The 27,310-nt window shown below is 48.2% G+C and overlaps 2 protein-coding genes and 1 long non-coding RNA gene across 9 annotated transcripts in view; 1 reads left to right on the top strand and 2 right to left on the bottom strand.

Moving 5' to 3' along the window:
* DVL1 (dishevelled segment polarity protein 1) overlaps positions 1-1,302 on the bottom strand; it is a 49,027-nt gene extending 47,725 nt beyond the window's left edge. For 3 of the 5 annotated variants that reach the window (XM_065854938.2, XM_065854939.2, XM_065854941.2), the window contains exon 1: positions 884-1,302. In XM_065854938.2, the coding sequence (XP_065711010.1) occupies positions 884-1,053 (170 nt within the window). In that variant the 5' untranslated portion in view covers positions 1,054-1,302. The remainder of the gene's footprint in view (positions 1-883) is intronic. The other 2 variants (XM_065854940.2, XM_065854942.2) reach the window with 2 other exon arrangements.
* Positions 885-26,868, top strand: LOC136111073 (uncharacterized). 2 transcript variants are annotated; one of them, XR_011735618.1, is made up of 5 exons: positions 885-1,002; positions 3,183-3,314; positions 4,645-4,794; positions 6,343-15,369; positions 26,362-26,868. It is a non-coding gene; the product is annotated as an uncharacterized lncRNA (long non-coding RNA). The 2 variants fall into 2 exon arrangements; XR_010652708.2 differs by lacking the exon at positions 4,645-4,794.
* MXRA8 (matrix remodeling associated 8) lies at positions 8,622-26,471 on the bottom strand. Of its 2 annotated transcripts, none has more exons than XM_065855342.2 (10): positions 26,324-26,471; positions 17,781-17,801; positions 17,067-17,366; positions 16,438-16,539; positions 14,877-15,335; positions 11,075-11,233; positions 10,895-10,925; positions 10,382-10,458; positions 9,902-9,979; positions 8,622-9,011 (listed from the first exon to the last, which is right to left on the bottom strand). In XM_065855342.2, the coding sequence occupies exons 3-10, from the start codon at positions 17,263-17,265 to the stop codon at positions 8,986-8,988; spliced, it is 1,131 nt and encodes a 376-aa protein (XP_065711414.1). In that variant the 5' UTR covers positions 17,266-17,366; positions 17,781-17,801; positions 26,324-26,471; the 3' UTR covers positions 8,622-8,985. The 2 variants fall into 2 exon arrangements, with proteins under 2 accessions (XP_065711414.1, XP_065711413.1); XM_065855341.2 differs by lacking the exon at positions 26,324-26,471 and adding an exon at positions 22,068-22,334.
* Positions 26,869-27,310: the final 442 nt, after the last annotated feature.

The raw sequence follows: 27,310 nt of genomic DNA, 5'->3' as shown, positions 1-27,310 counted from the left end.
AAGAGAAGCGACTTGCTACAAAAAAGGATTAATACGTTCTGAAAGTTACTGTCTGGCAAACTGTCAAATGGATGTTTATGGGTTTATTTATTACGGCTGTAAACAAGCCCAGTGGCGCACAACCCACACTTGCCTGCGGAGCCCGGAACGCTGTCAAACATCCCCCGGTTCCAGTGGGAAATGTGGCCTACACGGCCACAAAGGTCGTTTGAAAGTCTGGCCCTTGTCCCAGCGAGCGGATCCAAAAGCACTGGGCGCAGACCCTGCCAAGAACCGGCCCTTTGACCACCGGCCACTGACACCCAAACCAGACTCAGAAGAACCACCCGATTTCCCGTACAACAAGGCTTCACCTTCCAGCGTTATCCACAGCCTGACCCTCCTCGGCTCCTCAGGAACCCTGACAGAGCCACACGCCGTGTCCCGACACGGTGACAGCGCCGGCCGGCCACCCCTGCCCGGCCTCACGGCGCCGGGAGCGGGCGCGGGGCACGTCCCAGAGGCCCCCCCCGCCTCGGGGCGACCCGGCCGGGCTGTCACCCCCGGGCCGCGGGGTGAGGGCGGCAGCGCCGGGCCGGGCCGGGCCGGGCCGCCATGTTCCCGGCGGCGGCTCTCGCGTCTCCCCGGGTCCGGCGGTGCCGCCGGGGCCTAGCGCCGGCCGGGCCGCGCACCCACAGCCCCGCGTCCGGCGGGGGCTGCGGTAGAACCCCCGGGGCAGGCGGCGCCGGCAGCCGAGCAGGTGCCTCCCGGCCGGGCTGAGAGACACAGACACAGAGACAGAGACCTCCCTCCCCCGGCTGTCAGAAGGGGCGCGGGAGGAGGGGCAGGAACCGCCGCCCCCCCGCCCCGGCACACGCGGCCCCGCCGGCCCGGAGCCGCTCACCCGAAATCCTGGTCCATGGACTTGAAGAAGAACTTGTAGCTGTGCACGGGCCGGTTGCTGAGGACATTTTTGAAATCGGCCAGAGTGACTTTCTCCGGCGGGACGGGCAGCTTCACCAGGTACGGGGTCTCCTCCTCGTCTATGTGGTAGATGATTTTAGTCTCCGCCATGGGAGCCGGGGAGCCGGCCCGGGCCTCCGCCGCCGCTCGGCTCCTCTCACGGCCTCCGGCCCAGAGCCGCCCCCGACAGGAAGGGAGCTCCCAGCGCCCGGCGGCCGCGCACGGGCTCCTCGGCCGGGATTCCGCTCCCTGCACTGCTCTCTAGCTGCCCGACCCGGGAACGGCAGCCCGCCGCCGCCCGCCCCGCCTGCATCCTCCGGCCGCCGCTTCGCCGCCCGCCCCGCCGCGCTCGGGCAGCCGCGGGGCCCCGTCCCCGGGCCGGCGGAGCAGCGAGGCCGGCGGGAAGGGGCGGGCGGGCGGGCGAGGGGCGCGGGGCGGCCGGGGCGGCCGCTCTCCTGCCGCCGCTCTGCCCGCGGGGCCGCCGCGATCCCGCACAGCGCCCCCTGCCGGACTGGCGGCACCACCGCCGGCGCGAACGGGTTCGGGTCCGTTCGGGTCCGTTCGGCCCGGGGACACTGGGGACACATCATGGGGACACCGGGCCGGGCTCGGCGGGGCTGCCGTCCCGGCTCTGAGGCATCCCAGAGAGGTGGTGGATGCCCCATCCCTGGAGACATCCCATGTCAGGCTGGACGGGGCTCTGAGCAACCTGAGCTGGTGAAGATGTCCCTGCTCATGGCCGGGGTGGCACTGGATGGGCTTGGAAGGTCCTTTCAACCCAAAATATTCCCGGCCGGTGGTGACTCAGGATGCTGGGACCAAGCTGGCCCTGCTGCTCCATGCCTCTCTGGCTGATTTTCCCAACCCCATCACACCAGTCCCATCCTTTCCAAGAGAATGAACAGCAAGAGCGAAGGTGCTGAGCGCTCACTCCTTGCCATAAAAATCATCTTTCACCCTCAAACTGCTTAGGTGCAGAAGTGCTGCTTTGGGTACTTCTGATGTCGGCAGTGATTTATCTAAGGGCAACACACAAAAGATGCTCTGCTCATATTATCATCAGTCTTTGGCCTGAGAAAAATACAGTAAACATCCCCAAAGGGTCACAGAAACACTGTTAGTCCCCTGGCAGCTCTCTCCTTCTAGGAATTAGTAAACACTTTCCAGAAACAGGCACCCAGGCATCGTACAGAGGTGGTCGGGATCCCCATTCGCATGGCAACAGGAAAAGGGGGATGTGTTACTACACATATACTCGGTTAGTAAAGCTTAATGTTCTGATTCAACAGTCTTTACAAGATGCAAGATACGTTCTCTCCAATGTATTTATCTGAGAGATGGGGAGGGCAGAGAACTGACCTTACTCGCCCATTATAACTGCAGAAAGTCACTCCTGGATTTCAGGTATCTCAAGAATTCTTTGTGTTTCATGAGGAGGGAGCTGGGTCCTGTTTAAGCGATGAGCTCATGGATTCTCTGCAGATCATCACATTTTCCACAGTGCAGTCGGCTTCTCCGCAGCTTATGTTAATAAGGGAGCAGAGACGCAGTTGTGGCTCGGAAGAAATTGCTTTTAAAAGCTGCTGCGATGGAAGCCGGTTGGGCACAGAGCCCATTGAGGTGCTTGGCACGGAACAAGCTTTAGACCCATCATCTCCTGAATTTCACCGCAGAGCAGCGCTTGTTCAGTGCTGCCAGGTGACACAGGTATGTTTCGGAGCACAGAGCAGAGTGCCATGTTTTGCAGGTTATGTATTGTGGAAGAGTTCACCTTTCTTTCTAGAAATGCCAAAAAAAATGTCAGCAAGAAGATGAAGGTTTCAGAACAGAGTGCTCAGGCCTTGAGGAATCTTTTGTTCATTCAAAATACTTCTTGAGGAAAATCCCAAGCTAATGACAACTCCAACGCCAGGGATTTGCTCATCTCCAGACATTAATATTACTCATCACTGCTAAACTTGAATGCCTGTATGATCACCAAACAATATAAATAGCAAAGTAAAGGTATAGCCTTAGTCTTCATCACATAACTGGGCTGGGCTTTTTTAAACTGTTGTATGATTCTATGTGCTGGTTTAAGTCATTTCAAAGCACATTTCCAAGAATATTTTCCAGGCATTGTGGCCACTGATGGTTGGTCATTGCTCACTCTTTCGGTTCTGGAATTCTGATAGAGTAAGGCAAGAAGTACTGGAGGTTTCTGTAAAACTGCATTCAGCTTTCTGTCCTCATGTGCATAGACACGGGCTTTGGTTCTGAAGGCACCTGGGAGAACCCTTGGTATGGAACGTACAGCAGGAATCCATCAGTCCCACCACACACACGCATCTCTGAGCAAGAACAGGGAAGGCTTCCCTTGGCAGGACTGTAAGGTAAGTCTAGTACAAGCTCTACTTTCTGAGATACTGAGCTTTAGGTTGTTTTTGCAGCATGAAACTCGGACAAAATATTAACATCCAGCCCTTTCGTCTCTTCAGTTCGTACTTATTGACCTCCTGAATTCCTCAGAGACCCGGGTGGTATCTGCAAAGAGCTCTGTTCTTGCTCTATTAGCTTCGCTTTTACTTTTGACAAGTGAAAATATAACGAGTTGTGTAATTGTCAGATGACTACCTTGGAACAGAGATGATCTGACTGGGCCTGTGACTCACAAAAAGCTTCCATGTCCCCATCAAGCACGGGAGAGAGGAGATAACCCACTTTCATGTTGCAGTCAAACCACCAGCTAATCCAATTAAAGCGCAGCCATAGGAATGCAGAACACACCATCTTCGCAAACCACGGGTCCGTCAGGGCTAATATTTTGCTTCTTGTGGCGTTCAGGCCTTAACACTTCAGTGGAAAATAAATATAAGGCACAAAATCTCTTGCTATTAGCGCTACACCCTCCCTGATGGAGCAAATGGTTGTGCTGATCCCTGCAGGGAGCAGACAGCGTCCTGAGGCATAAAAGCTGCTTGCCCTTTATCTTCATTTATATAGCAGTGCACTCCATTACCACACAGAGGATAACCAAGCCCTTTTAAAAATCCTTTGAATTATAGTCCTGGTGGTCGCTTGTCTCAGTGAATTCACACTGATCACACTCTGGGTGCTTAGCAAATAAGTATTTGTTTTAAAAGATACGACCAAAAGCAAACCAGCATTCTGAGCACTGTGGTGCTCAGCAAAGCTGTGAGCTGGGACCCACTCGGAGATTTCACGGGTGTTTTTTATCCACCTGCAAGAATTTATCTGTAAAAGAACAAAACCATCTTTCACTCGGAGAAAGAGAAGCAGAAAGATACGGCTACAGCCACACAGTTTGGATGTGCTTAAGATGAAGACGCTGCGGCTGGTCTCCAAGCTGGTGAACCTCAGCGGGACGCAATCCAGGTTGATTTAGGCTACTCATGGATCTGGTCTAAAAGACCTGCAAGGTTTTATTCCTTCTATTCTCCCTCTCTGTGCAGCAGACCTTGGGCACGGTCAGGTCATGGCAAAACTCAGTCCCGATAGCTTAAAAGAAAAGACAAATCAACGCTAGAGGGAGGCAGAAGACCTGCAGCCCAGCAATCCGCTCACCAGCCTCCTGGGCAAAGCTCCTCAGAGCTTCCGTCGCCACCAGATTCAAATCCAAAGAAACCTGGGGGATAACAGAAGGTATTTCCAGTGACATTTCCAAAAACCTCCCTAACTGAGGAACGTGTTATTGCCCTACAGGTCTGTAGGAATGAGGCGCTGTGTGCTTTGCATGGAAGGGGAAAAGAGAATAGATGACAACATTCATGTTCCTGCTTCTGGTTACCCGGGGAAGAACGAAGAGCTGGTGTGACATGGCACGGCACTGGCTGCGGGATGATTTCCAACCAGGTAACAGAGAAGATAAAACTTTCACCAGAGTTGACCACCTTGTCTAATAATCTTAGTTTGCTAAATGCACTTTGCTGCTTTTCAGTTTCATACCCTGCTTTGATCCTGCCGATTCTTGCAGCTGCACCGTCCGTCCCGGCAGCACCACAAGCTGTTTCCATCGGTGTCCCTGGGAGAACTCTGGTGCTCCAGCTGGGATCCTCCGCTCCAAGAGCAGAATGTACAGCAGGAGCTCTGCAAGGTGTTAGTTCTGTGAGGAAAAGAGGAATTTGGGCTGGCACCCAAGTATAAAACTGCAGTTAACTATTCCAGCAGGATACGTTCTCTTCCCTTCTGGAGCTGCAGAATTCTGTGCTAGGCAGGAGCCGCCAGCTTCATCTCTGATAGATGGTTCGAACGCCATCTGCAGCTGCAGACCTGGTCATTATACCTCACTTTTGGAGCGCTAAAATTTGTCTGTGGGCCCCATGACCGAGTCAGATGATGATGTCCCATGTGGAAACCACATCAAAATCACTGGAATAATTTATTGCATTCGATCCACACTTTGTCAAGCACTTTAAGATGCTCTGAGATTAAACACACTGCACAGCTACTGGGAAGAATTAGCTAATGCTGGCTAATACCTTCAATAGCATCTCCAGAGAGCAAGGAATAAAATCAACCTTCACTTGAAACTCTGTTAGATTCTCCTTTACTTCTTAAATGCTCGGAGAGTTACACAACAATGATAAATGGTGAAAAGTTAAGTAACAATAATAATGAAAATTAATTATGTTACAAAGAAAAAAGAAAAACAAGCTTTGTGGAACAAGTTGTATTCTCGTTTTTGAGAGGAAGCAGAGTGTGCCCAGAGCTGACAAGGGGGGTTTTAGTCCTAGTCTCAGTTTCAACCCCTTTTAAGGTCGCTGCCACGCACCCTTTCCTTGTCCCACAACACGGGCTTGCAGTCCAAACGCTACCCTAAAAGAGACTTTCATTTCTCTGCCCTCACTGAGAAGTAATTGGTATAAAAATATTAAGTGCCATTATCATTTTAACTAACTGAACATAAAATGCACATCTCAGGAAACCAAGGAGACTCTAACGAGGCAAAGTGGCAGTAAAGAAGTCTATCGAGATGCAGAATTCCATCAGTACAGTGAGAACACAGCTTCGAATAACTCCAGCAAAACACATTTGCCAAAGTGCTACACACATTAAAAAATCGTTTCTCCATGAGAGGCCACTTACTGTCCCATATTAGGGAGAGAAAAGCCGAGATGCGAGAAAGAGAGAGAAAACCAGCCTGTCTAGAATTGCACTGAGTGGGAACAGAAAGCAGTGGCCTTGCCTCTTGCCCAGTGGTTAATTAAAGTTGATTCTTCTCGTTTTCATGTGCAAAATGAGCGACACGGACTTCATGCCAATGCCAAAGACTGACAGAACACAAAGTGCATGTGTAAAGGACCTAAAGGGCTTCTCACCAGTATTAAGGGCAGTATTAAGAAATAAGCAAACAAAACCCTTCAGTTTGGCATTCGGTTTTCTTTCTCTCTTTTTCCACAGATGAAAGCACGACGGGTTACCCAGCAGACTTGCCTGGATCTCTTTCAGCCAGAATTTCGCTGTACTAACTCACATCCTGGATGTGCAGGCTGCTTCTGCAAACCACTGTTCTGAGCATCAGTCCAGCCACACAAGATCTGCCCGTCCCGAAGGACAAAAGGGCCATAATCTTAACTCGGACCCTCACCTTGATCAGCCTGGGGTGATACCGGCACGTCTGACCATCACCCGAATTCAAACTGGTCATCAAAGCAAGGATGAGGAACTCGTAAAGCTCTTCCTAGTGCTTGTTTCAGAGAACATATTATTTTTTTCCCCTTAAGCTATTTTGCAGCCTGGAAGTCCAATAAAATATTTAAATGCCTCTGGAGTTTATGAGTAACCCCACTTTGAGCCGGTGTCTGTATGAGCTGCGCTGAGCAACTTGAACTGGCAAGTGAAGATCTCCAAGCTTTGACTCACAGACATGAAAGGGAGGGAGAGAGACGTTAACGACAATGACTCGAGACTCTGCACCCTGATGGAATAACCAGCGCAGCCTCCTGCACCTGCGGGAATGCGCTTGGATTTCAACCCCGTCTGACCAAAGGCAGCCCCAGAACGGCCGGCTGGGCAAACAGGGACCTGGCCCAACCTCAGCCCCCCTCACCACCATTCGTGGTTCTGCACAATCTGAGCTCTTTTGTAGGGGTGAATCTGAAGTGAAGGTAAAGGCAGTTAAATCACAAAACCTGTCCAGAGTAGTGGAAGGGCTAAGGAAACTAAAAGCTAAGCTGTAGCTTAGAAAGGTTCACCTCCACCTCTACTGTTTTATTCTCTTATTAATATGTTTAACATTTGAAGGCATTAAAAATAAGGGTCCCCACTATATTTATTCTTTAACATAGTCCTTAGTAACAGAGAGAAGTATTAACACCTATAAAAACTGGCACAGTCTTTCCACTCCTATAAAAAGTCTGCGTTCAAGTGCGGATGTTCGAGACACATTGGGCAGCAGGTCACATTCCCAATTGTTTAGCCGGTAAACCGAGTGGCTTTTCTTGGACCACAGCTGCTTCCTTACCTGCAAAGACCCCAGGATTCTCCATCCCCAGGAAGAAACCTGCACAAGCAGAGCACCAGTTCAAGACTGGAACTGCACCATCACCCTTACGTAGTTCCACACAAGCTCATCTTCATATTTCCACCACCCGCAACCCCAAGACCCCCTCCCAGCCCCGTTCTGTCACCAACCCATGTGCAGTCCCTCCCTCCGCCACTCTTGTCGGCCCACTGAGGAGCTGGCTGGCAATCCCCAGCCACCTTCCCCTTACACAAGAACACAAACCGCTACCATCACACAACAGCAGGAAAGGCTTTTTCTTCCATGCCCCGAGGAGCAGAGGGGTCCCTGGTTTGGGAGCAGTGCCACAGAATGTCCCGAGTAGACGGAGGAGCTGTGCACAACTCTCAGTGTGCTCTGGCTTTCCTGATGCTTTAACTTGCTTGGATGCCAACACTGAATTACTGACTCCCAGTTTTTGACACTCTGTTCATATGGAGAACTCCCCATCAGCCCAGGGCACCCCTATTTGGGGTGCCCGCTCCCCACGACAATGCCAAAATCCACAACAGACTCATCTCTCTCCTCAACTCCCCTTCTGAGACCCTGGCCCATGGAAATTCCTGATGGGCTATTAAGTGGAGCGTGTTGTTCCTCCTGTTCTGCTCATGAGAAGCGATTCCTTTTAACGATCTGTCTCCCTGTGCTCTAATCATACCTTTGTTTTGATGTGTGGCCTGGATCCACCCAGGGACTGCAGGAAAATCACATTCCAGATTCCACACAGGAGTTTAGCCCTCTCCATAATATTCCTGGCTCTGATCTAACTGAGACTGGCATTACATCAACTTCAGCTGAAAGCGTCTGCTCATGCCCAATTTGATCTGGTCTGCACTGAAAAACAAATCAACAAACAGGCTTAGAGTGAAAAATACAGAGTCAGGCTTCCAGAGCTCTCTGAGGTGGTCCCAACCCTGCCCTTGGTCATTTGTGTGCCCCCCTTGCCCCTGTAAAATGGGGATTTTGACATTTCCCTATTCATAAAACGAGGTATTTACATTGTCAGTTGTGAAGGGACGTACTCTTTGTACCCCACCTGGAATATGTGAAGTGCTATGTGACAATACTGCTCCTCCTGATTCATGCCAGCCCAGGAGAGATCACAATCAGGCTTTGCTATTATTTTTCTGATGAATACACTACATGGAAAAATGCCTGATATAATGATGGCTCGAGATTAGTGATGCAGGTTGGTTTATTCAAAGCAGTAACATCAAAGCAAAAGGTCTGCTGATTCAGCTCATAAAAATCATTGATGCATAAAACCAACAACAATAGTATCAAGACAGAAAAGGGGAATGGAGGACTGGGAGAACAGAAGAAGAAAAGGCAACCCAAACCCATCGTAAGTGCACACAAGAGAGACGGCCTGACTCTTTCAAGAAGCATTTGCAAATACCTTTGAGCTTAGTGGAGAGAGAGTCTACATGAAAAAACATCTATGGTAACTAGAAGGACATGATATTAAGAAAAGGCATCTCTCTTCCGTTTATCTATCTTTGATTGAAGCTTCTGGTCCAGCCAGCAGCTTGGGAATGTCTTCATTTACAATATTCCTTCCTGAAATCTGAAAGCACATTGAGATGGAGGTCAGTACCCGAAGAGACACGTCAAACCATCCACACAGCACACTGTAATATGGACTTGGCTACGGAGTGACAAGTGACCATTTGCAGTCAGCCATGCTCCCGATAGCCTCTTCATGAAGCCCACAGTGAGATATAATGTGTATAAATTAATGCACAGATCATCTCTGCAGAACGTAGGCAAAATATAACGAGAACTCCACCAAGAACAACAGGTCTGAGGCAACTCGTGGACTCTCCAGACCATTCCCTTCGTGATATCATTTCAGTCACATTTATTATATTCTAAATTCATATGAAAGGAGCCATGGAACCTAACGACTTCTTAGCAGCACTGCTTGAGACAAGTGTAACTCTACAAACTGAGGCATAATACTCAGGATTAATACTGGATAAGCAAAAGGAGATTCAGCCCTAGGGAGGGAGAGTTATTTGCTTTTCTTGGATGAAGTAAATGACTGCCCATTACCCATAAATTAAATCAACTCCAAACACTCTCTTCTGCACAGTGCTTTCTTCTCAAACACCATGCCAGGACATTTTTGAGATCCATCTCTGAGGTTCCAGCACAGAATGAGCTATTCCAGCCCTGCGAGGCACTCATTCTTTTTCCAATAAAGAAAAATTCTACTTGTGCCACGCCAAAAGTTTCTAAAAGCCTAATCACTGCTTGCATCTTGAGGCTCCATGATGAAAGGATAAGAAGGGAACTGGCCTCTCATTCCTGCTGTCATTTGTCATGATGTTCAGCATTCCTCGGTCGGCTGTGGCTTGGTCAGCTCACTGCTCAGCCGCGTCCTTCCCTCCTCGCTCCTTCAACCCACCACAAGGTTCCTATAGCCACTAATTAGGGTGAGCTGGTCATTATTACCTTTGTCTAAATCGATGTTCTTCGCTGGGAAGCTTCTGGCTTGCTCAGCCTTCTCCTTCAGGATGTTGTTTTTGTAATCTGTGTAAGGGAGGAGTGTAATTCAGACAGCCATTAGAAGACTAGAAGAAAATAAAGCTTTCCAGACAAGGCAGACGTGTGATGGGCCCTTCCTTGAAATACTCCAGGTCTGGCATCCCCAGCTCTCCAGGAGCAACTCATGGAGTTGCTCAACCACTTGGCAGGAAAAGAAAAGCTGCTAAGACTTAATTTTTTGCTTGGCACTAATCGGTTGTGCACGTCAAAGAACCCCAAAACTCCAAGTGAAACTAAACACACTTGCTCTGACTTGGGAGCTGAGATTCCCAAAGCTGCCGTTTAAAATCAGGAGGTTAAGTCACTTCAAATGGGAATCTAAATGCCCTTAGAAAAGCCTCCGTTATAACAAGTTTTGACCCCGTTTGGCTCCCGGTTGATGCATACCCAGCCTGATGTCTTCACTTTTGTATTGAGTCAGATCTGTTGTGTCGACTGTAAATTCTTTAAGATTTACATCCTTCCTGAAAAAGGAATAACAGTGAGAAATGGTATTGTCACATCCTTTAATAACTGGCTCCTTCCACACCTTTTCACAACAGCTTTTCTAATACTACTTTAAAGAAATTAATTTACAGTGTTTAATTGTTGTATACCTGGAGAAAAGTTGAAAAAAATCTATAGAATATTTCATTTGCTATTAAGTACAGGTGATTTTTCCTGATAGGCGATCTTTATGCAAGTGTATGTTCCTGAGAACGTTACACTAATAATTAAAGCTGCAAAAGAATCGGTGGAAAGCAAAAAATAAACTCTAGGAGCCTATGCTTGACATGGCTGTACTTGCATTAACCAGATCTTCAGCTGGTTTGGGCTCTTACTGACAGCTGAGAGTTGGGGCCCATAAGTTCATTTCTGTGTATTCTAATTCTAGGTAACAGATGCTGTAAATGTACTTACTCTCCGTGTTTCTTCACGTTGTATTCGTAACCTAAACAAGGAGAAGAAGCAGAATGAGCAGTCAGATCCAGTCCAACCAGGCTGGTCAATATTTTTGTAGTAAATAGGAGGTGGAAAGCAAGGGAAGGTGGTGATGGCTTTAGCTTCTTACGGCTGGTCACCCATAAACCTGGCACTTACCTCTATGCCGGCGCTTGCGGGTGACGAAGACAACGATGATGAGGAGGATGACGAAGAGCAGCAGAGTGGCCAGGATGTAGCCCAGCTGCTGGAAGAAATGCACCCGGCTCTCGGGGATGATCACGTTTATCACGTTGTGGCCCCTGACAACATTGGGATCTGATGGCAGAGAGAAAGGAAAACAGGCTGAGAATCGTGAGTGGCACCCCAAGCAAAGCACATTCACCTGTGGACCCAAAAAAGTGTGTTCAGGGAGAAAGTCTTCTGGACTGCATGAAGGGCAAACGGCGCCTCATTTACAACAATCTGCATCTCTCTCAGTGCCTGTGCACCTCACCAGCCCATTACACTTCCCAGGAGCACAAAGTACGAACAGCGAGCGTTGCGCATTCCCCTGCTGCCGCCTGCCTCTCCGTGTGTTCTTGTTTATTGCAGAGAAGCGAAGCCCCGAGCATTCGTGGGTAACTCAACCCTCCTCTGGGTCCCTTACAACACACACACCGCGTTGCTCCGGCTCCAGACGGCTCAAGTATGAAGCAGCCCCTCCCTGCCAAGGGTTATAATTTACGGAGTGGGAAGAATTTTCAATGCCAAAGAATGAGTTTCCTTTTAAATAAAATGAAAAAAAAAAAAATCAATAAAATAAATAACATAAAAACCCACAAAGAAAAGCCAAGATTCCATTCCACTTGTGGGCGCAGCGGTATTTCGGCTCCGCAGCACAGGGAAGGGTAACTCAAACCTTTTACGTGGAACATTTTTGTAGATCTCAAGTAAATAGGTCAATGTTTTACACATAGAAAGAGGAAGCGACTTCTCTGCTTGCAATAGTCAGAGGAGCAGACAAACCCAGCAAACCCATAAGACAGACCGTGCTGGGGAGCTTTTTCTCTTCAAAACAGGGCTGGAAGTGACACCTTCACCACAACAGGAACCGTTCTCAGTGCACCAGGCAAGAATAAGGGAAAAGATGGGACAAAATATCCCAAAAGCCACAGTACCATTGAACAGATGTGAAATGTGAGAAACGTTGTCATTTTTGGAGCTGCTGATATAGCGACTGGTTCCAGTTTATTGAGCAGTTTGTTTCCAGCATTTGAAAACACCGACCCACCAACAATAAAAGCAAATAAGATGACAGTGGGTTGAAATAAACACTTTGAAACCGGAGATGATCGTCTGCTAATGCTAAAAGCAGCCCCAGAGAATGGAGAGGTTTCAGCACAGGCTGTGTGCCGGCAGCCCAGCCCCGCTCTGGTTTGTACTGGCATTGCTGGATGCCGTGTGCTGACAACCAGCATCTGTTTTTCACCACTGCCCAGCTAAAAAAATACCAAACCAAACAAACCACTTGCAAAGCTGCAAACAGGACATGTGGCAGTTGTACTTTAACAAATCCCTGGACCGTGAAGGGCCCCTTCAGCAGCTGCCACAAGGGGATGGTTGAGCCAGAAGTCAGCAAACATCAATGCATTTAATCCTGGCTTTGTGCTTTCCCACAATACTGCAGGATGGGGTAGGAGCGGAGTGAAACTTCAGTCAACATTGGAGAGGTTGCTGTAACAACAAATAATGAATACGAAGATTCAGCCTCTTTGGGCCTCCTTGGCTTAATCAGGTAATACCAAAAATACTCATCATGCTGGTGCTTTGACAAAGCATCACCGGTTGACTCAGAATTTCAGATGAGGTGATGAAGGTTTATTCTGTAACCAAGATCCCATCTTTCAATGTGTCTCAACACAGCGTGCCCACCTGCATCCAATTCACTCGCCTGATCTGGTTTAACTACTGGAAAATAAATTTTAATGGTGGGGAAAAAGAAGCCACAACTTTGAACAGAGGTGCCTTCACAGTATTTTACCAAAGGGTCAAGGGTTTGATTCTTCTGCTGGGACAAATGTAGAGGTCTCCACCAAAAGAGCTCACAAGTGCTGGGTATGTGGCCCGTTTTCTATCCAAGGCTGGCAAAGGACTGAAAATAGTTTAGCAATAAGCCTGAAATACAATAGATGCCATTTTTTACTTGCTCCAAAGCAAACGCAGAGTAAAAATGCACTGAATCAGTTGATACTGCTGAGACTGAGAGCAGAGCTGAGCTCACGTTCATATTCAAAACAGGACGAAGTTTCCTGTCTGGAAATGGCTCTGGGCTTTGGAGCTCTGACAAACACTATAGCTGCGTGCCGAAAAGCGCGTTGCTTTGCTTTTGTTATCTCCTGATATTTCATTTTTGCTTTATGTTGTATCCTCAGAAGACTTCTATAGAGTTTTTCATGGAACGGGGCTAAATATCTCAGCCTTTCCTGCTGTTCACAAGCAGGGCACGTCCCAGCGGCTCCTCAGCAGCAGCGGGGTGGAAAAGGGCACTCGGGATCTCGCAGCTGCTTTCACATTCCCCTGGATTCAGCACATTTTTGTGCGTGGTGCTCTGAGCCCAGCTGAGCATTCGCTGCCTGGAGGCAACAAAGCTCTTCTAGGGCTGTTCTTGCTGGAAATGGCTTTTCTAGGAAGGCAAGTTCCTCCAGCACCGAGGGCGCTAACGCCAAACTAAGACAGCCCCAGCAAGTTAAATTACTTGTGGGTTCTGCCTAATTTAGGGGCAGGCAGGGAACTATTCAGCAACAACCAGGAAAGAGAGGAATAAACTGGGTGGGCAGCTCTGAAAACGAGCTCTAGTTTCCATCTGATTTCCAGCGTGATCTGGACAGGGCTGAGCTGCAGGGCAGAAAGGCCGATATATTCGGACGTCCCGGCCTCCGTGGCAGCTCAGCCCCAACAGCCACCTCGCTTTAGTCCCACCTGGGTTTTCTGGACACCAACCTTAGTCTCGGGGGAGAGGTTTAGGTTTCTGTGACTTGAAACAGCCAATTGCTAGAGAAGAATAGACCTATTTAAAAATGTCCGAAGCACGTCCAAATTCTGTATTAAGCAGCCAATAAATATGAAACCCCAATAAATATTTGAAAATGTTAACAAGGAGCTATACTCAAAAGACTTAAAAAAATATTAAACTTGGGATTTTGATTTTCTTTCTTCTGCCTGAACTAAGCATGATGGTTTTGAGTTTGGCCGGGCTGTCGGATGATAGCTCACCGCAGTGGAAAATGTCAAAATTGGTTTAAGGAGAAAAAAATATATACATAAAGGGTGAAGGGAAAATTCCTGGTGCTCAATTCTGCACAGTCTGGCACCTTGCACAACCTAAACCCCCGTGCAAAGGGGACAGAAACATGAGCTACGCTGGTGAGAACAGTGGCGTGTTGTACCAGCAAAGGCAGAGCCGAAGCAGCCCCTGCCCCACACCTCCTGTTCCATAAAAGCAACAGGAAAAGGGAACCTGTTACAAACCAGCTTGTTTGCCTGAGGGCACGTCAGGCATTGCAGAGCAGAACAGGCTGCAGAACTGCCCTGGAGCAAAGCAAACAGGAGCTGGACGTGAAGTTGCTGGAGCAGGGAATTAACCCTGGCAGGTGGGATGCTCCGCTTTGGGTGCAGCTCAGTGTTAAACCTCCACGGACTAAACCTCAGCGTTGCTCTAGTGGCACCGTCACCTCAGCAGGACACGGGTTCGCCTTGACCACGCTCCCTCCCGCTGGCACTAAGTGACCCCCGCACACCACTGCGGAGGGACACAAAAGGACATTTTGGCATTTGGAGCAAAGACCTCCTGAGGTGACAATGGAGGATAACATGTCATATTCCTGTCCTGTGGCTTAGCGAGCAATTTAGAGCTCAAAGGTGCAACTGTAGATACTTACCTCTTCCTCAATCAGGAGAATCACCTCCAGAGGCCACTTACCGATGGCTGGGGCAATGTTGTGAGTTGTGAGGTTCACCACCTTCTTCTCTCTCACTGGCTCCTTCACGAAGACTTGGTAGATCCTGCGCTCGTGCAGGCCACAGTAGTGATGGTGCAGGTGGCAGGAGTAAGTGCCTTCATCCGCGCTTTCCAGCTGCGAAATCCGCAGGGAAAAGTCACCCAGGGCAAAGGCCGTGTCGGTGATGTTCATCTTCTGACGGATGAAGAGAGGTCCGTAAGAACGGCGCTCGCCGGAGGCGTAGAGGTCGATGAGACGGTCAGCGCGGTCGTGAGGAACGCCCGGGGGCTGCCTGTCCCAGTGCACCACTTGTTGTTCCTCTTCGCTGTGCCGTTCAGTCCAGATGTGGTTGCGGTTCACACAGGGGAGCATCACGGTGCTGCCTTCCGGGGCGACAATCACCGGCTTTTCCCCGTCCCAGTATTGCTTTGCATCCTCAGCTGCGGAGAAGATGAGACAAGTTGTAAAACCTCGGTAAGTGCAGCTTTATGCAATTTTCCTGTGCTCAGGGACACCCAGGGACACCTACAACTGCTCTCAGACCCTGCAATCCTAGAACACTTCCCTTCCAAAGATCCTGAAGTGCCACTAGGGCCGCGTGCCTTGTTCACGCTTACTTCAGCAATTAGTAAAGAAATGCACCTTTATCTCCTACATCCATACATTAAGCAAGACTTTCTTTTCCTTACAACTCGGAGTTAATCTCCTGCTTCAGAAAGCAGGAAGTATATTCTCTCTACAGACTAAGAATGGAGCAAGAATAACAGATTTCATCTCCAATATGCCGTATCCCAATTCTCCAAGCAGGAAATGCTTTTCTACCCACAAATGCCCTAATTACTGGAGGAGCTCAAGAAGCACTGGGTCTTGTTTTGCTCTTGAAAAGGAATAGCAGAAGAACCAACACACAGAGGAGCGGATTGGGGCTCACAGGCCTGCCCGGGTGTTTTTATTGCATGGAAGCTGCAAGGAGAGCAGCAGAAGAAATGCACTTCTCTACCAACAGTCCTTCGACAGCTTCACTTGTGCATTATACAAATGTCAATTTAAATGACATGGTAGCGATGTGTCTGTGGCCTGGGTGGCACAAGCTGCAGCTGCCAAAAGCCCTTAGAAACTTGGTTTTAGAGCTGGAGTGAAGGTGTGGTAACTTGGGGAGGGTTTTAACTACAGGGTTCTCACGGAAAGCTCCCAAACCAGCGCACAGGGCAGATCTGTGTGGCCCATCAGGCTGGTGATGGATTGTTACTAGGGACATTCTGCTGCTGGGGCAGTAACAGGACAATTAGCTAATTAGGCTGCCTAGAGTAGCTCCATGCACTGACACATGCCAAGAAAGGAGAGAGGTTCATAACTTGTGTGAAGTTTCTAAAAGTCAGGGAATCTGATCACAAACAGCACAGTGAGGATCACGTTCTCTGTGGCCACCTGTGAACCAGCACACGATTCCCACTGGGAATTCAGAGTCCTGGTGGCCACTGGACCCTGGTTGCCCGAGCAGGACCCTGTGGAGGGGAACACCGAGCTGTCCGGCACACCCACCTTTCTTGGTGATCTCCAGCTGGACTTTCACAGTTTCATATAAGTGGCAGTAGTGATGGTGAAGATTACAGGAATATGTGCCTTCGTCACTCTCCATAACATCTAGTACAACAGGGAAGAGACGTTAAACATTTTATACTGAGACAATGATGACTTTTGGCATTTATGCTGCTTCCCAAATGCTTGTGTGATTGCAAAAGGGTCTTTATATAACTCAGTTCTAACCCATCCTTATCACCAGGGCTAAACAGAGAAGAACCATCTCACCTAATTTAATGACTTGTTTTCCTGTGGAACGTATTTGTATTAACAGATAGAAAGAGAAAGCTGATTTCTGTTTAGCTAAGAGCAGGCATAGGAAGAACGACAATCTTGGGTTTATAGTTCAGGACCTGAAATACAACCAAAGGTCCACAAGAAGCCCAAGTGACTTTCAAACAATGAGTTACCAATTCTCTTTTAAAACAGGACTGTTTCACTATCACCAGCGCTTCAGAGAATCTCATTAACTTCATTAGACTTACATTTTTATAGAAAATGTTCAGTAAAATAGCCATTTTCACTGAAAAGCACAGTCATGGACCCTCCACTCTGCAGAGGGCACAGGGAGCAAAGATGCTGTTCAGTACCTTTGATCATCAAGGAGAAGTTGCCATCTGTAAATGCATTCTGGGGCATGAATATCCTCCCTTCGTTGTAGGAGCTGTACACGCGCTGGTCCCCGGCCGAGTACATGTCACACAGCCTCTCCATCTTGTTATCTCCGTAGTAGACGTCCCAGTGCACCACGCGCTGCCGGTCGTTGAGCCGGTCCTGGGTCCACACCATGCGGTAGCTCTTGCAGGGCAGCACGGCCTGCGAGCCCAGCGTGGCGCTGATGTTCAACACCGACACCACGACGCTCTCCGGGTTTGAGGCATCGGCTGGGACTAAGAGCAAAGAATAACAGAAAAAGAGAGTTACAGATTAATGGCATGTGAAGACGACTCTAAGGAAGGACTCAGAGCTGTCCTAGAATCTCCACACACCTTCCACCCAAAATAAAAGTGCCTTTCAGGATCAGCATAGAGCTCTCTCATGGAGAAATACAACAAAAAGCCACTTAAAAACACTGATTTCATTCAGTGAAAGCAACAGCCATGATGTCTGTTATCAGGATCATAGATCTGACCCATCCTACACACCCTTCCTAATCCTAACCCCCAGTTTAATCGAAGTTTAGAGACACATGGGTCATGTCTATGGAAGTTAGAAATGAAACCCTCACTTAATGCCATGGAATCAGGGTCCCTCTTTTCTTCTCATGACCATAAAACCAAGTAGATTACAAAGACATCACTCACCTGAATACGAATAAACAGAACCTGTCAAAGCAGAAAAAAAAGAATGTTACTGACCATAAAAGGAAGAAAAAACTTCAAATACAATAACAGTCAGCAGCCACCTCCTTGATTATTATTGCATTTATTCCTCCCTTCTCTGTTAATTTACTTATTTAACATGTGCATTGTGGTTAAGCCCATTCCTGGCCTGCGCCGTTACTGTGGTGCAACCACAACTCTCTCCAGCTCCCGTGACTCAGATCCGCGCAGGAAGAACTTTGCAAGAAGTGAACCAATTCCTTTGTTCCCGCTTTCCTCTGGTCCGGCCCCTCCTGCTCGTGACACAGGAGGGGCTGGGAGGCCTCCTGACATCACGATTCGGATGCCGGACACAATGACATCATTCATCTCTCTAACCCGTCAAGCCCAACTGTGCTCCACCAACACCATGAGATGTTTTGTCCTGCTAATGTCACAGGCACAATGTCCTACAGACTAAGGGTGTATTTTGTTTTTAGCCTTGGAATTCATGCGTTTCAAAAGAGAATAAATTAACTCCAGGCTGGGGCTGGTTTAACCATACCCACAGTGCATGGGCTGAGAATAAACTCTTTCCTTTTCCTATCACAAAACACCGGGCAGTGACACCCGAGAACAAAAAGAAGTGGCACTGCCAGTTCAAAGACACTCCAAATGTAAGTTATTCCTTCTACATTCATAATCTCAGCATCACAAAGAAAAAAACATCATGCACAAAGCCTGTACTGCTCTGATTATAAAAGACAACATAGACAAGACGTTATATTGCCATCATTTGATGGTCTCTCCCAATAGGCTGCAAAGTGCCTGGTGGTATAATAGGATAAGCTGCCGGGCTCTGTCTCTGGAAGCCAAGACTTAGATTTAGCTTAGGACAGCAAAGGAATGAGACAAAGCTCTTCTACAGCACCAAACCAGCCAGTCTCCCAACAGACAACCAGCTCAGCACAGCAGCACCCACCTCTACCACTGTGATAACGCAATGCTGTGTGTCTGAGTGGGTGCTTGCACCGTGGTGAGTGAAAAACACGATATCACAAGGCAAATGGGGACTTGTGTGCTCGGGAGCCGTGTCTGTGAGCCTTGTGTTACCGCTCGTGAACAGCAAATTGATTTGGTGCTACAGAAACATCCTCTCCTGGCTCAGCAAGAGGAACACATTGACTTTTCTCCTTTCCTTTTGCAAGTTAATGTAAAAAACATCGAGCCCAAACGCAGCATCATAAATCTAATGACCGACAAGAACTCCGGGACCTGGAGCTTCAAAATACCATAATACTTGTCAACACAGAACTCACTGTAGCTTTCATTTTAAAATTTCAAGTTCCATGTGATGGATAATCACTTTGACCTCTCTCTGTGTGATGTACCCACAAAAAGCAACAAAAAGCCATCTGTGTGCTGTCCCCCGAGATGCTGTGTGCAGACTCAGCTTCTCAGCAGGATCCCAGGGGTATTCTGCTGCTCCCACAATATAGGAAGAGGAAAGCAGCCTGCAAAAGTGTTTCCTAATCCCTTGGAAAAGGCAGAGCCAGCTCTTCATTCTTGAATCCCATCCACTTTTCAAGTAAAGAATTCAGCCACAGAAAGTACAGGCAAACTAGAAGTAAAAGCCTCAGGCTCTGAAAGACACCTCGCGGGCTCTGAGCTCTCCAGGCAACAACCAGCACTGAAGTCCAGGTTGTAGTGTTGGGCAGGAAAGAAAAACTAAGAAGTCACTGGAGAAACAGGTGCCATAACCCACCAGGTGTGTGGGCTGAATCATCAGTTTGTGAGGCTGATGCTCCGCTTGCCTGAGTAAGCTCAGCTTTGTTCCTTTGCACCCCTTCTCCAGCATCTCCTGGTCTGTCTCAGCCTCTTTTGCTTTCAAAAAAAGGAAGCGACATCACCTTCACATTAGGGAGATGATCGAGTCCCAGCAAAAGGACACATTCTTCACAAAATCGCTGTGTGTCCTTGTTTCTCCCATCAATCCCATTGTCTGTGCACTGGATTTAATGGTCTCTGCAGAGCCATTACACAATCATTGCAAAAACCAGCAGCCTGTGCTACCAAGCTGTTTCCAAACGCTTGTGGAGAGCGGCAGTGGCTCCATCCTGACTCTTCAGGGAGCTGATCCAGCATCCATGGCCATAATGGCTCACGATGCAGTAACACCAAGGTGACGGCTTGCACAAATGAGCTCGGCTTTCTTCTGGTAGCCTTTTTCTTTTAAACCCACCGACCAGTAACCGAGAATAACACCTGGGCCCATCTCAAAGATGCAACAAAGGGAGGGAGACAGCAATGCAGATCCACGTGGACACCTCCCAGTCCCCACCCGCTCCTGCTGCCCTGGGACCGCAAGTCCAAGCTTTGCCATAAAACGACGTTTCCCTTACAAATGCAACTGACGGTCAAGCCAGACTTTGAACTAGGCTTTTCTCTAAGCCTCTGTTTGTTTATTTTTAAAGGTTTCTTGGGGCAACTTTCTCAACAGCAGAGTGTTTTCCTTTCAAAAAGGATGTCAGGACTAGAGAGCCCTTCACCACCGCCTAGTCCTGACAATTCCAGCACCTCACTGCAGGTAGGAACATGCCTGTAAATCAGCAAAAAGCAAGAATGTGCTGCCTCGACAGAAAGGAAAAAGCCTTCTGTCTGTACAAGAAACCAATCGCCATCTTGGCCGCCGCACAGTCCCAGCTTTGCCCTCGCTTTCTCACAGACAGTTCGGATATTAGCTCAGCTTTATAAACCCTTCTCTGCTTTCAGTGCTTGGTTTTGGCTGTAGGCCCACAGAATAGTTTGCAGAGCCGTTCCAAACACAGTGCTGTTCCTCCCTGCAGACATTAACACTTGAGGGTGTGGTTCCTGCCCAGAAGGGAATCATCTCAGCAAACACGGAAGGGAACAGATTTCCTCCCTTCTCCCCATCCGTCTTCACTCATTATGTTGGAACTTGATTGGTGTGGGGACAGCAGGACTCAAACATCAGGGCTGCCCGGCACACAGATGGTTCTCTCTCCAAAACACACCTGAAAAACACCTGTCAGAGATCATCCATCCCTACGTGAGTTGACTCTGAGCTGCTACCCCTTGCTCTGCAGCATCCCGAGAGCATCCCAACCTGCTGGGCCTGCCCCGGTGCTCCCCGAGCTCCAACGTGCTAAATCACCCTGGGGAGCAGCTGGACCGGTTGGTTGGTGCTTCCGAAATACAAGCCACGGCCTCTCCTCCTTCGCCAGGCGTCACCCACCCACCCACACCGCGTTTCCGAGCCACTTTAACCCTTCCATCCCTGGGACTGATCCCAATTCCTAAAACGTGCCTCGAGGCATCGCAAAACTGGGGATGATGTGGTGACATGGAAACTAGATTAATTAGCAACCAAACCGAGAGCTCTTCAGCTTGTTCCTTCCATGTACTGAGGAATTTCGGGAGGCTCAGGTGCCTGCCCACAGCTTTTCATTAACAGGGCTGTGAAGATCCCCAAAACGCTTGTGCTCCTAATTTCCTACTGTCAGCACCCTGAACAAAGTCTCTCCATCCTGTTCCTAAAACCGTAATCAGTCCTTTTCTTACAGGTGCCCTCCTTAGCGCCCAAAGTGTTGACAGTGTAGATTTGCTGGGGTCTTGCAATTAATCCTTAAATCTTCTCCTGCCATCCAAGCCTTCCCGGGGTTTCTCTGTTGGGCTCAGGCTTTCAGGACCCCACATCTGCTTTCAGCTCTCAGAGAAAACTCTGATTGAGGAAAAGGTACAAACCATTCTGTTATTGTAAGCTCGTCAGACTTGTTCTCATCCCTTTCTTGCACCTTACCCAGTGTGAATTCCTACGTCTCTGTCTTTATGCTGACAGGAAAATAAACCCACACTTTAATTTCTTCCCCCATCCTGAATGCTCACACACACCCAAAAACTGTTTCTGCCTCTTCAAAAGTATAAAATAACCTTAGATCACATAAATCTAACTATGCAAGCTTTCAATACTCACATTCAAACTTATTGGTTTTGTATTTGCTGATGGAGGTAACTGATAGGAATAGATTGCACAAACATGCTGAATGGAATACGGCTTCAACAACCTCAAATATTTCTCCATTGTCTCCCCTGTCCTTTCCAAAAAGAAATCCACGATTCCCTCCCCTAACAGACGAAAACGCAGCGAACTTAGGAATCTGAACACAACCTTACAAAGACAGCCGTTCAAAAGCTTCTCGCTAACCCGGCCCCGTCCTCTGCAGCTGAAATACAAACAAGTAACATCACGCCGACCAGCGAGGAGCTTACTTTGCTGAAGCAAAATCTGCCACAGAAGGAGTTTTGCTAGCTGCTCCATTTCTTCAGCTCCTCCGTGTTTGCGTCTCTCTTGAAAAACAAGTTGAAGACTTTGGGTTTTTTTTAAACTTTTTTTTTTTGGTTGGTAACTGGAAAACACTGTGACCTCATCAATTTACATCCAGAAAGCTGTGGACAGCAGCTCACATTCTGCACAATTACTCCACCTCCGAAGTTCCAGCTCCCCACCTCCCCGCTCTGCTCTCCCCCACGCTCGCACTGCACCTCCCTCCTTTCCCCAACGCTTTTGCACAGTTACTACAACACCCACTTTTCCCTTTCCCCTCCCTCTGGGACCTTCTGATCTGCCCCTCACTTTGATGTAAAAGTTCTATCGGGTAAAGTTGGTCCCACGTTGCTCTGTGCTCGCAAAACAATCCTGCTCCCTCCCCCGGGGATGGAACTAATTTTCCTTGTGTTTTACTTGATCCAGCTGTTCCTTCTTTTGTTTGACACTCATCCAGCTGTCTGCTTGAGACTGGATTTATTCTGTTGCCTTCGGTGGTTTTTTGATCATTGTCTCCTCATATGGTTTCACTTCAAGCTTAAGTCTCAGAAGACAACCTAGAAAACAATATTTACTCTGTCCTGTGATTTGTAAGCAAGGGCTTAATAGCAGCGATCTCAGCACAAGGATAATAATGACAAAGACTGGATATGCGGGAGCTTAGGGCAGCGCAGGCAAAAGAGCCCAGAATGCAACTACAAGCCCCAGAATATTGCAATGTAGGGAACACGGTTCCCCATCGCCAAGGCCAGAACACGGAAAGCCGGGTCAGATTTATGACTTCCAGCCCTTCGTACGAGAACTGAACTACTCCAGTAGTCGCTTGGCTGGCACCAAAAGGAACCCCAGGAGAGCAGAGAAGCTGCTCCTCTCCTTCGTGTCCTCACACAGAACACCAGCTCTGATGGCAGTGCCGAGACACAGCAGCAGCGTCCAGCAACGCTGAGTGTTCAGCAGACTGTGCTCCAGGGAAAAGACGGTTAAATTACATTAACCAGTTCTTACAGCCTGCGCGGATGTGTTTAACTGTGTTTACCTAACCCACTTCACTGTGTCCCACAGTGATTAGGAGTATTAACGCAGTCAGCTACCGAAAATAAGTGATGGCAAACAGCAAAGAAGCAGTAAACTCAAACTCCAAATGCTGCTTCACAAAATAAAACCTCCATATACCCTTTATGTATAAACACTCGCAGAGCAGTTCAGATCGCCTTGGTTTGCATCTGCAGACCAGAGACAGGCACTGATTTTCCATTTGAGGGGAATTCTTTAGATGCTGCGGGATGCTCAGAGGGGACGGACTCATCCAAAGGGCAGCACTGAGCGCGTGGAACAAAACCACGTCCTCACAGCATCGTTTAAACACCTGAAACCCTACCAGCCTGACCTGAAGAGGGCAACCACCTTCACAGGCACTGGGAACAGCATCTCCGCACAGAACCAGACACTTCCAAAGAAATTCCCAGAAACTTGAGCTATTTTTATTACATAATTTGACCATGAAAAAGCCTACTGTCAACTCCAGGTCTTCATGCTGTCCAAAACAGATGCAGCTAACTGCTGGTTTGTTTCTAGTGAAAAGTTCTAAAATAACCTTCAGATAAGAACCCTACAAAATTTCCCTGTGAACTCTAACTCTGTCATTTACATTAAGTGGGGGAGTTTGTGGGTAATTAGATAAACACGGTCCCTCACAGCCTGAGTTCCCACACTCAGCAGCTGAGCAATGTCAACAATGTTCCCATGGCCAGTCTAATTGTAACCCTAACACAAAAGCACAGCCTTGTCTTTGCAAACCTCTGATATTTGCATCAATCCAATTCTATAACCACCTGCGTGCAGCAAAGGCTCCTACTGCACCACGTCCCGAAACTGCAAACCTGCTGCCACATTCTGAGGCATCCCGACAAAGCCAATACTGATGTACAGCATCAGGGGCGCTGGCCTGGGGCTGAGCCAGAAATCCAGCAGCAGAAGGAGCCTTTTCTGCTGGTTCTGTCAGGCCAGGGAGCCAGACGAGAGGCTCAGATCTGACAGCCTTTTGTTCAGCTGCCGCATCAGAGCAGAGCCTGGAAAACATCAGGCTGGGAGGCAAGAAGCTGTTCACATTGCAGAGACAGCGAATCCAGCACCCTCTGCTTCCCTTGGTTTCCCTCAGCCGCAGCAGAACCGTCCAGGCTGTGATTTTGGGTCGCTTTTCCACCTTTGTGCCTTCTCGCTTTGGCAGTGCAGAGGTTACTGGCTGTTGTCTTGCAGGGATGGATGCAGATTGCTGTGGTTGCTGCTGTCACGAACGGGCTATTTCCTGGCTGAAAGACGCCAAGTTCAGGCTGAACCTACTGAAGTCTCCTAAAGAAAAGCACTCACGGGAAGGAAAGAACATGAGGAGAAAGGGGACGCAAGAGGCTATTTCACAGCTCTTTGCCTTTTGTTCCCTCTTTAATTCTGCACAGTTGAGGCAGTGGGGAACACGAATGGACAAGCCCCATCTGCCAGGAAGTTTCCTCTTCCCGATCTCTTCGATTTTAGCGTTTTTGTTTCCCATGGCTGCAGGCTGCACTGAAAGACCTCCCAATAAATGTGGATTGAAGACCAGCAGTCTAGAAAAACAGAACCAGTATCAGATTGGGAAGGTCTAATGGCAGGAGGTACACTCCATCCTTTTACTGCAATTTTGGGAACCATAAACCCTGGGAAGCTGGAGTGGAATTGGTCACTTCCACCCCATTTTCATAGCTATAAATATATGTAACGTATCAAAAAGGAATGCCAGGATTAATGCTCTGTTGACATAAAGACACAAATTACAGTACAAGGCCTTATGTACATGACTTGTCAACGCTCCATGCTTATTACCAACAACTTCTTTAGATCTTCTTTAAACACAGGACCCATAGGACTCTGCCACGATCAAAGGAGAAAACATCTACTCATGAGCAGAAGCAAGGCTAATTCCTACAACTGAAAAGTAGTAGAGAATGCTTCAGCTGGGGAACAGAGTGCTAACTGACAGGTAGCAAGGATCCTGCAAAGCCAAAAAACATGAACAGAGGTAGAAGTTTGCAAGAACAGAGCAGAAGAAAGGCAGGGGTACTGCAGTTCAGGGTTCATGTACACTGACACCGTTTATCCTAGCGGGAATTGCTCAAATAACCCTCATCATGCCAGTAGCGTGACAAAACCGTAACACTCCGGGGGTTAAATATGCACCCGTATTCATTCCCCCTTTCTGAGAAAGGTCTGGAGTGGCTGGGGGAGCCTCCAGAGCTGCCTGCTGATGGAAAAGAGCAACGTAACACGGCATGACGTGAATTACCAGAGGGTGTGCATTTCCCGGGAGGCTTCATTTGGTTGCAAAGCTTTTCTCATTAAAATAAATCTTTCAGCTGCAATGAATCCATAAGCAAGCCTGAAATAATCCAACTCACAGCAAGAGCTGTGAACTAAAAGGACAAAACTGAAAGGTGACCACAATAACAGGGCTGCAAGCGAAGCCTGTCATTACCCCAGGGATGGAACACGCCGCGTACCTCTCACAGACCCAGCAGTGTGTTTGTTCCCTTGCCATAAACACTAAAGCCCCTGATTTGCTTTCCCTAAAGAGCACATTCAGAATGACAAGCTCAGGGTCTGGCCAGATGTTTTTCTGCTTTGTTTTATTTCGCTGGAGTCCACTGTGCTCACCAAACCAGCAGCAGAGGCAAATCTGCGCTCCTTGCGTATGAGAATGGCAGATCCCTGACACCCTTTATATAGGATAGGTATAAAATATCCTAGCGACAGTCAATAATACCCCAGGGACAACTCATTTCCAGCAAAGAGAAAAGCAATGTCCACCAAACCACCCCACAGTGGTCACTGCAATGGCCTAAGCTGGGCTGTGCCCAAGCACTCCCAAAGTGAAACGAGAGGGTTGAACATTACGTGTCATTTGGGGACTGTCCTTTGCAGGCAATTCCTCAACTTATTCCTGTCTTGGCTCTCCGGCTGGAAAGCCTTTACTTCCCTCTGTGCCAAAGGCGCTGGAGCATAAATTAATTAACGTGAACGTCCAGTTATGCAAGGTATTTAGTTCAATGGAATCTTAAGAGGTTTTTGATCTTCTGCTTAATGCACCAAGGTTTGCAGTTTGCCCAACAGCAACTTTGATAGGCACGAATGCGGAGTGCAGGTGTAGCACCCAAGCGGGCTGCCCTCTTACCGAACCATTAACGTGTGTGTCTGTTTCTGTTCTTCCAGCACCACTGTCCTCGGCAAAGGTCAGAGAGCCCTGTCTGCAGCTCTTGCCGTCAGGCATCTTCGGATGGCGCTCCATTGAAACAGCCCCTTCTGTTGGACAGCACTCAGCTCCGGATTCCTGGGATTCATCTCAAAACCATTAATAGAAACCAGTTACAAAAACAGAGAAATTGCCCAGGAAACCAACACAGTTTGGTTTGTTGTTTTTTTTTTTCTCCCCCCAGACTGAAGCCTGAAGATTATTTTTCCAAGATAAAAATGCATGTTGGCAATTCACCCACAACATGAAATCTGAAAAGCTGGGTTCGGTGTGGGGAGAAAAGCCAAGCCCCCAAAAAATCATCAGAATCAGATACTTCACAGGTTATCAATCTTACACTAACTGCCATGGACCTATATCAGTTTACACCTGTTAAGAATCTTCCTCCTAAAACCCTGTGTTCCACAAATACCATTAATCTGCCACTAAAGAGCATTAGGTAATGGTGACATTTGCTTACCCTTTTATTAAAAGAAAAGAGAACGCAGAGTCTCTTCTCTCCTCATCTTGCCTTTTCCGTAGATCCCTCACAGCTGCACCAGAAAGTTTTTCTGGTGCTGAATAGATTTGCCTATTCATACGATGTGTCACGTCATTCATAACCTGTGAAAACCACTGTCAAAACTCTAATTAATAAATACTTCTGATTGTAAAAAGTTCTTTTGAATCAGCATCAAATTCCACATTGTTCCAAACAAGCACCTGAACCTGGGCTGGCCCAGGGGCAGAATCCCACACGTGTAGCCAGCATTTTCCAGACATTAAGTATCAAAATGATTATTGTATTTCATGACATCCACAGGCACCAATCACTACCAGGATCCCTTTGTGACAGAGAAGGTACGTGCGGAACCAAAGTCCTCACCCTAAAAAACCTGATCAGACAAATGAGAAATGGGAAAAAAGAAG

The sequence above is a fragment of the Patagioenas fasciata genome, chromosome 23, assembly GCF_037038585.1.
Source record: "Patagioenas fasciata isolate bPatFas1 chromosome 23, bPatFas1.hap1, whole genome shotgun sequence".
Taxonomy (NCBI): domain Eukaryota; kingdom Metazoa; phylum Chordata; class Aves; order Columbiformes; family Columbidae; genus Patagioenas; species Patagioenas fasciata.
The sequence above is the reverse complement of the archived record's forward strand: the minus strand, read 5'-3'. Positions and strand labels throughout refer to the sequence as shown.

Coding starts and splice junctions, on each gene's coding strand:
- MXRA8 (XM_065855341.2), bottom strand. CDS start 22,116: ATGGAGCAGCTAGCAAAACTCCTTCTGTGGCAGATTTTGCTTCAGCAA. Junction 17,802..22,067: donor GCAGATTTTGCTTCAGCAAA/GTAAGCTCCTCG, acceptor CTGCTTTGACAG/GTTCTGTTTATTCGTATTCA. Junction 10,926..11,074: donor CCGCAAGCGCCGGCATAGAG/GTAAGTGCCAGG, acceptor CTCCTTGTTTAG/GTTACGAATACAACGTGAAG.